Raw genomic sequence first — 9,132 nt, 5'->3', positions numbered from 1 at the left:
CAGCCTCCCAAGTCACCCAACTCTAAAATAGCATTGGAACCATTCTCATGTCCTTTTAGAGAGTGTCGTGTTATGCCCGTCCCTTTGAATTAATTGAATGCATACTTTTGACATTCTTCAATCTTTCACAGTCCACTCCACATTGTGGGGTAGGCTGCAGAACGCAGCAACTAATAAAACCCGGCATGATGGACTAATACTCGGGTTAAGAAGGTGTCTTGAATCCTTTGGATTCATCTTTCTTTCTATTGTGAAAAGGGATACCTCAAAATGTTAACATCGATTAGAGCCATTATTATCCAAATAATTTTTGTTGAACATTCTGTCAACTTTACCACATAGTTGACTCTCCTTCAGTGAGGTCCTGGGTTATCTTCAAAAGTATTTAATTGGCTGTGAAATGCTGAAAGTGATCGTGAAGGGTGCTTGGGTAGCGCAATTTATAGTCTTACTCTTAGTTGAGTACGCTGCGTCAATAATTCCATCAGGTCAGGAATTCTAATAAAATCAGGAAAAAGAATAGAAGAAAATATAACAAAAAAAGAAATCATCCCAATTTCAAATTCACACCTCGTGTCATATAATTTCAGGGCAAACACAATGAAAGTCAAAGCCCTGACATCCTGAAGCAACAGGCCTGTTGGGATGCAGAATGATTGGTCGGGGAGGGAATACAAAGAGAGGAAAAGATATTGCACATGTTTTCTGATGGAAGTTTGGAATAAATAGCTTATTCAATATTCAGTACTTCATTCCCGGTAGAACTCTCTTCCGCGATATCAGATTATATTTCTTCACCCACTTCTCATGGACATTAAATGTTGGCCTCGTCAGTGATGCTGATAGCCAAGAAAAGAACAGAACCTCAAACTGTTAGAAAGTGAAAGTATTGAACTGTTACTGGACGAGGAAACAGGTGAATGGTCCCAATATCCAATGAGCAATTAAGACTAATCAATATTTACATAATCTCCAACCACAAATCCTTACTTTATTCATCAAGCTGAAAATGGGCTAAGCTGTAATAAATTAATAGTTGTTCCTGCACGATGATTTCACCCTCCTTACTTCACTGTCAACACATATAAGAAAATTCAGCAAACCTACCTTCCACTGGCAAAACAAAATACGGACTGGAATGTGGGCAGTTCTCCCACATAGTGTTGGGGATTGAGAGGAGAAAGAGCCCAAATCACCCCCCACCCCCCCCCCCCCTCGTCTCAGCACCACCACCCAATTCATGTCAAGCAGAGGCTGTGACGCCTCCTAGTAGAGGAGAAAGGTGTGCAGGAATTGGTGTACTAGGACAGGATCTCAAGCTTTCCAGCAGTTGCTGAAAGATCGCAGGGTTCTGACGGAAGATCACTGCCCTAAAAAACTAACCCCACTTTCCCCCTTCTCCCTAGGGGTGGCCTGACCCACTTGAGGGTTTTCCAGCATTTTACCTCAGAAGTGCCAGCATCTGCAGGACTTTGTTTCTTGTTTTGAGACATGGCATATATTGTATCCAGATATGCAAATTCCTGGTGGGAGCACACCTGGAGCACTGTGTTCAGTGATGGGCACCATATCTTAGGGAGGATATATTGGCCTTGGAGGGAGTGCAGCCTAGATTTACTAAAACAATACCAGAATGTCATGGGTTAACTTATAAGGTTAGATTTAACAAATTAGGGTTTTACTTCCTGGAATTTAGAAGGTTAAGGGACATTTTGATCAAAATTTTCAAGACATTAAAGCGTAACAGAGAGGGGAGATAGAGAGAAGTTATTTCTGCTCGTTGGGAGTCTAGAAATAGGGGGCACGGTTGAAAACTTCGATCCTTTTAGGGGTGAATTTAAGAAAAATGTCTAGATACACAAAGGGTGCTAGAAGTTTGGAACCGTCTTAAGAGAGCAACCTTTGATGCTAGATCAGTTGTAAATTTTAAATCTGAGATAAATCACTTCTTATGAATCAAAGGGATTGTGGGGCATGCGACAAAGGTGGGCCTATGGAGTTAGGTGGCAGGTCAGCCATGATACCACTGAATGGTGGAACAGACTCCGAAAGATAAAGGCTTCCTCCAACAAGCCTATGATTCAAATTCAGAACCTAAGGGAGGCACGAGGTAAGGAGTCATGACACCCTGGAAATATTTAAAGAAAATCACTGAACATATTTGAAAATGGATGAAGCGAAGAGTTCGAGAAGGCGCATTGCACGAGGTAAGGGAGAAGGAAATTCATAGCTGCTCCCCAAACCCCTGTTTGTCAGCTGCAACATTCCAAACGAAATGGGGTTTTGAAATACCACACAAATATATGCAGCACACTTTAGAGTATGGGATAGATATGTCCCAAAAGACTGGAATTAAGAGTGTCAAAAATCAAGCCTTCTTCAAGCCTACAAGTAATGGTAATTGATCCAACAGGTTAGATTTGGAGTGCAAATATCCAATTCCAATCATTTTCAAAGAGAGAAAGATGGGTCTAGTGAGTAGACGGAGGGCCATCAGAACAGCTCTGAGATTTGGAAAGTCATGCTGGGGTTAGTGCATCCTTCATACTTCATTGGGTCTCTGGTGTGGAGCGGGTCTCTTTCAGTGCTGCCAGGGCTTTTTGTCAACTCCTCTGTGGTCGGGAGTGTGCTTGTAGCGGCACTTGTCTCCAAAATGACAGCCGGTAGTGCGCCAAAAATAGCACTCATCCCCGTCGACAGGACCTCGACGCTTCAACCTGGGGAAAGTGGAAAGCATTTTAAAGTGAAAAAAAAAGAGTCCCTTGCTTCTCTTTGTCCAATTCTAAACTCCAAACCAATCACCCAATTTAAACCAAAATGGACATTTAATTAAAAGATTTTTTTAAAAACGAAGTACCTCAAATGTCAGAGAGTAGTAATGACATTTTAATTCAAGAATCAGCCCAAAGGCGGAACTGCAGTATACCTTACATCACAAAATTCAAATAGCGATCAAGATGAAAATATGGAAAGGTGTGACAATCGCAGAGTAACAAAAATACACAAAATAATCAGCAGGGAACAGGGACGTGGTGTGTGCGATAAAAGAAAGAATATTGAATTAAAATTATATCAAGATTGCAAACTAATAGCCTATTCCCACATTACAAGATCTGTCGCACAGAAATATAATCATTCAAGTACTTCATTGAGGACCTGAATCATATGAGGAAAAGGGCTACACGAGTACCTACATCTCACAGTGTTGAATTCAGTCGAATCTCTGAGTTGACTTGGTTGCTCTGGGCTTGGTATGGGTAAACAGTTCTGAAAATTGGTACATTGCATAAGCGTTCTTCCAAACTTCGAATAAGTATGAACTCTTCGTTCATATGAGTTTGATGCTTTGCAACATGACCACTGTTATAGGCCTGATACCCAGAGCCTATCATTATTCTCAGTGCGCACTTCTCTATTCTTCCGAGCTGAGCGGCTTACGCGTGTGTGTGTGTTGCGACAGGATGATTCGCAGACATAGTGCGCTCGACCAAGGGATGGATGTAGCTAGTGAGGTTCAGCAGGGTCAGGGAAGGACAGGGATTCTGAAAAGGATTTTGACATCTTCCTGAAGTACAATTCCCCATGCACCCGGCACCCTCTCTATCTTGTCCAAGCAGGTACTCATCATGTAATCTGACACCTCAACTGTTAGTAGGCTAGTCAATATTTAGCGTATGGGGAGGAGCATAGGGGGCAGGTCAAGGCAGGGTGGGTGTGGATGAGGGGGTCATCATTGACAAATCTGATCCCTCCATTGTTGACCAAAGTTCAAAGTTCCATCAGGAGCTACTGGGTCTAATTGGGTCTCCTCTCTCCAGCCCAATCGGGAAACTGAGGTACATTTCTCCCAGAGGTCAATGCAAATGCAGGGCGGAATTCTCCGCTCCCCGCCACGAAGGTCATGCGGAGAATTCTGTATCGGTGGGATCGGCGCTGGGCGCCGGACCTGTCCCCAGTCTTTGGTCCTACCCCACTGGCCAAAGCGGACATCCTGCCCTGTGCTGGCGAGAACTTGCAAACAGCTCAAATGCTTTCATTTGAATGTGTTTAATTGGCTGAAAGGCTGTATCTCCAACCTCCCCCCCCCCCCCCCCCCCAACCCTCTTTACAATCTCCCCGCCCAACAGGAACTACACCAGGTGGGCTTTGGTGTAAGTATTGCCAAGCGCAGTACTGGCCCTGAGGGGGGGTCAAGGAGGATAACCCATTTCTCATGTGCCTTTTGCAAAATGTGGAGGGAGGGTGTCCCCCAAGAGCCCTGGGGGTTGGGAGTGCCAAGTGTGACTTTCAGGTTGCTCAGGGCTGGGTGGGGCAGTCCAGACATAGGACCCCCCCCTCCCAGGGAAGGTCCCAGGGTCAACTCCTTACCCACAGTCCAGGCCCACCCAAACCCCAGGACCTTTGAGGGATCCTCCCTCTGCAGCTTGGCAGCGACACAAGGGATGAGCAATGGGCTAACCTCCTTGACCCCCCTCAGGGTCCTGTGCGGCAGGCTAGGGGGTCACTGAAAGGGTCTCAGTGCCATGGGGGCAGTGCACCATTGAGAATGCCAGGGAATGGGGCCTGATAGGTGGCGCCTGGGTCACCCTAATGCATGTGTGGTGTGGGGGGTGACCCATTATTCCTCTAGTGGGCGGGACGATGCCCCTCCTTGATGAGGGGTTGGGGGTGCTCCCCTCATCAGCGGAGTGGGGGGGGGGGATGCCCGAGACCAGTAAGTCCAGTGAAACCGGCGTGTTGACCACTTTGCATAATTTTCTACAGTAACGGTATGAGAATATCCCTCAACGACACTCCTAGCTCCAACGGGACACAGTCTGGATTATCCGCTGGTGGGAGTGCTCCCTCCTTGCTACAACATAGTATGATCAAGAGGCAACATAATAGTTCAGCATGCAAATCCTTCCCATGGTAAAAGTTTCCATGTGCATTCGGTAGCAAGGGTACATGGGTTTTGCAAGTTTGCCCAGGAGGCACAGAATGTCTAGATGCTCAACCCCAGTGTGCCAGGAAACAACACATCAACCGTCAAAGCAAGGCCACCTCGGGCATCTCTAAGCATCGAGTCGGCGTTTCTTCGATCCAAATGATCAGAATTTCTTCCAGGAGACTCTGGCACAGACCCAGAGATTTGCCCTTCCCCATCAGGTTTGAGTAAACACCCCCCCCCCCTTTATAACTTCAAGGTAAGGTAACTGGGACAATGTCAACAACAACTTCCTTTACTTAACGCCTTTGACGTAGTCCCAAGATGCTTCAGAGGGGTGATTATCAAACAAAATTTTACACCAAGCCGGATAAGGAAATATTAGGAGAGTTGACCAAAAACCTGGCCAATGAGATAGGGTTTAAGGAGCGTCGTAAATGAGAACGAGGTCGAGAGATTGATGGATGGAACTTAGGCGCCTAGGACCCAGCCATCAATGCAGGGAGCAAGGAAAATGGAGGATGCACAAGAGGCCAGAATTAGAGGAGTGTAGAGATCTCGGAGGGTGATAGGGCTCAAGGAGGTTTAGAGATAGGGAGAGGCAATGCGGTAAAGTCAAATGACACTGAGCCCACACGGACAAAGATCATGTGACTATAAATGTCCATCTAAGTCCCCGCACCTCCTGAACTCACCCGCACGCGGCCGTCACGATTTCCGGCTGGACCGACACTCCCATCGGCACAGGGGGTTTCTGCAGTGGGAAACTCCGTTTAGTCAGATGTCTGTCAGGGTACCTGATTAGCAGCTTTGTGTTTTCTATTTCTTTACCCTGTGAATGAGAGAGAGAGAATTACTGGCCCAATGCCACACCGTGATACCAGACGCCGGGTGGCCCTAAGGTATAAAAGATCAGGAGGATTCAGCCCTTCAGTTAGTCAACCTCGTCGGGAGCAGCGGGTGGCGATATGTAAACTTACAACACAGAAACAGAATGTTCCCTGCAAGTTGTGGGTGCCCGTGCCCCACGGGAACTCAGAATGCATTGTGCCGTCCATTCACCGTGCCGTCCATTCACCCTGTCGCCCATTCACCCTGTCGCCCATTCACCCTGTCGCCCATTCACCGTGCCGCCCATTCACCGTGCCGTCCATTCACCCTGTCGCCCATTCACCCTGTCGCCCATTCACCGTGCCACCCATTCGCCGTGCCACCCATTCGCCGTGCCACCCATTCGCCGTGCCACCCATTCGCCGTGCCACCCATTTGCCGTGCCACCCATTCGCCATGCCACTCATTCATAAATGGTCTCTTTCAAGATACCGCTCGTGTACGACCGTGCAAAACAATTTTATAGGTACTGCAAATTTAAATAAACTGGCTGCGCACAGCAAGGTAATATTAGAGGGCAAATTTCAGTTCCCCAACTGTTGTGTGTCGATGCATATGGTGCAGCCGAACCTTCTCCCTGTCTAGCCAGTGATGATTACATAGCAAGAGCGAATTTTTAAAAATCCTATTACCCACCTTAGTTTTATTAGTCTTAATATCCTTACCAAATAACAGTCCACCAGCTCCACTTTGAAATATTCTCTTGAACCCAGCTTTGACAACTTTTTGGTTTAAAAAAAAGTGTTCAACATTTCTACTCAGCTTTGTTTGAGGAAGTGCTTTCTGACTTCACCCCTGAATGGCCTGGATTTAATTTTAAAGTTAGGCCCATTTGTTCTGGACTCACGTGCCAGTTTCTCTATAAATACTACCTATCTTTTGTCCTTGTTCACTGGTGTTCCGTGCCTACTCTGCATACATCCCAAATCACTGTTCCTCCACAGTTGCTAGTGCTTTACCATTTAGAACTTTCTCTGATCTATATCTGAACCAACTCCTTCTTTTACTTTGCTTGTCTCGGTATCACCAACTAACATCCACAATCTACCAACGTTTATGAATCTTTTATGTTTTGATAAGGTCGCCCCTCAACCTTCTAAGCTCCAATGCCATCCTCCTATTTAACTCCATTTGCCAACACACTTAATCTACCAATGTCCCGTTGCAATTTTCTGCTCTCGTCTACACATCGAAATGTGCCGCCTAAACTTGAGCTTTATCGACAACTGCGGAAATACAAATCTTTGCTCCTTGACTGAAGTCCTTGGCAAAAGCTCTGATGAAAGAGTTGCAGAAAGATAGAGTTGGGATTATGGAGGCCGCCCCCATGCCCGTGAATCAGGCACCAAGGCGTAACAGCCAGATTCGGGGACGAGGAAGGTATCAGAAAATGGAGCTCTGGGGTACTCTTGAAGGTTTCTCTATCAAGGTTAGAGGAGAACGTACGAACATAGGAACATACAAATTAGGAAGAGTAGACCACTTGGCCTCTCGAGCCTGCTCCGCCATTCAATAAGGCTATGCCTCAACTCCACATTCTGCCAACTCCAATAACCATTAACCCCATTGTGAGTCAAGGATCTATCTACTTCTACCTTAAATATATTTAACGACCCTATTTCAATACCCTCCTGAAGCTGTATTTCAGGTGATTTACACCTCTTCATCCTTGTGTTTGCAACTTCAGCAAAGGAATACTGGGAATGTTTGAAGGGTCTAGCTCCATGTAACATGTCCTAGCCTAAACGGAGAAGATTGGGTGATGTGATCCCCTGTTGTAGCTGACCAGGATTGATTTGATGCATTATCTATCCTCCACTGACTGCACGTGGCTGGAGAAAATAAACTTGCTGTTATTCGGAGACTTTGCTGTAGCTTCAGTTGTGAGCTGTGTTTTCAGTAAACTAGATACTGTTTACTGTAAAGCTTGCCTCGCCTCCCGCTCCCTGACAGACACAGTGCAAGTGAATTGGGCATTTACTCACCTTAATATTACACTATTATAGAAAACCGTGAGGAGCCATTTGTAAATGCTGTTTCAGAGCAGATTGCCCCATTTACTAGCAAAGCCTCCGATGCTTCCCTCATTGATAAATTAGGGGACTTTGATTTGCAAACAAGGTAGATGACAACGTCATGCTCAAACGGTGAAATCTTTCTGAACTCACCTGTAACGCTTCCAATGCTTTAGCAGCTGCCATGTGGCACTTAAAGTTGACAAATGCACAGAAGCGTTCATGTAGTACCCGGATACTTTCGATCTCCCCGTAACTGGAAGGAAGCAGTTAGAAATCATTAAAATATGAATTAGTTGCACCCCATCAATTCTGTCCTACATATGTTTTCATCAAGCAGGAATGATATTGGCAGAACAGAGTTACCTCATCCACAGGAGAGTATTTTAAGACATCGGGGCTCAAGTCAACAACTTATATTTGCACTTGGTGCCATTTGAAAATAATGGTTGGGGGGGGGGGGGTTAGAGAGAGGTTGGGAGGTTGTGGGAAGTATGTTTGATAACTTTCCTGGAAAGAATTTGGAGGCAGCCAGATGTGGGCTGTGAGAAAGTCTCTAGCCCACACCTCCTTAACACCACCCCCCCCCATCCACTTCCCATTGCTCCTCACACCATCCATGCCAACTCATCCCGAATTGGCCATGGGCAAATCTCAGGAGCCATGCTAAGGTGAAATAAAATGAAGTTCTTTAGCGCCTATTGATGAATTCACTATTAAAAAAGACACTCTCATCGTTAAGAACACATTTACTAGGTTTAACTTACTTCAATTGCTCAATCCATTCTAAAAACAAACATTTGTATTCAAACTTTATAAGTCTGTGCTGTCAATCAAATGGTGAACCGACAGGTATCCCACTGTGATAATGATAGGTTGTGAAATCAGTCACTTCGCGCAAGTCATGCAATGATAACCCTGAGGTTTATGTCAGCAGACAGATTGAAATAGCAAGCATGATTTTTTTTTTTGTTAAATTCCAGGCCATTTTTCCAAAAACAAATTATATGCCTGGGGATTTAAATCCCTCGACAGTTCCCATGAATTTATCCACTTTTTACACAACATTTTGCCTAATTTTAGCAATCTCAAAAGGTACCTGACCTCTTTCAAAGGTTGCCCTGGACCTATCCAAATGAGTACCTGATCTCTTCGAAGGGGTGCAATATGTCTCCAAAATGGTACCCTACCTCTCCAAAGAACACTAGCAACTTTAAACCTTTACCTGCAAGCGCTGAAGCCCACAACGCATGCTTTGTACATCTTAGTTACAAGAATTGGATCAGTTTGAAGGCAGCT

The 9,132-nt window shown here is 45.5% G+C and overlaps 1 protein-coding gene across 1 annotated transcript in view; it reads right to left on the bottom strand.

Moving 5' to 3' along the window:
- Positions 1 to 1,215: 1,215 nt before the first annotated feature.
- Positions 1,216 to 9,132, bottom strand: part of LOC140393308 (uncharacterized) — a 160,711-nt gene continuing 152,794 nt past the window's right edge. Inside the window, exons 14-16 of the mRNA XM_072479621.1 lie at positions 7,987 to 8,089; positions 5,623 to 5,759; positions 1,216 to 2,717 (exon numbers count right to left, since the gene is read on the bottom strand). Of these exons, the coding sequence (XP_072335722.1) occupies positions 2,582 to 2,717; positions 5,623 to 5,759; positions 7,987 to 8,089 (376 nt within the window). The 3' untranslated portion in view covers positions 1,216 to 2,581. The remainder of the gene's footprint in view (positions 2,718 to 5,622; positions 5,760 to 7,986; positions 8,090 to 9,132) is intronic.

This window comes from Scyliorhinus torazame, chromosome 16 (assembly GCF_047496885.1).
Source record: "Scyliorhinus torazame isolate Kashiwa2021f chromosome 16, sScyTor2.1, whole genome shotgun sequence".
Taxonomy (NCBI): domain Eukaryota; kingdom Metazoa; phylum Chordata; class Chondrichthyes; order Carcharhiniformes; family Scyliorhinidae; genus Scyliorhinus; species Scyliorhinus torazame.
Note: the sequence above shows the minus strand (reverse complement) of the source record. Positions and strands in the feature narration are given on the sequence as shown.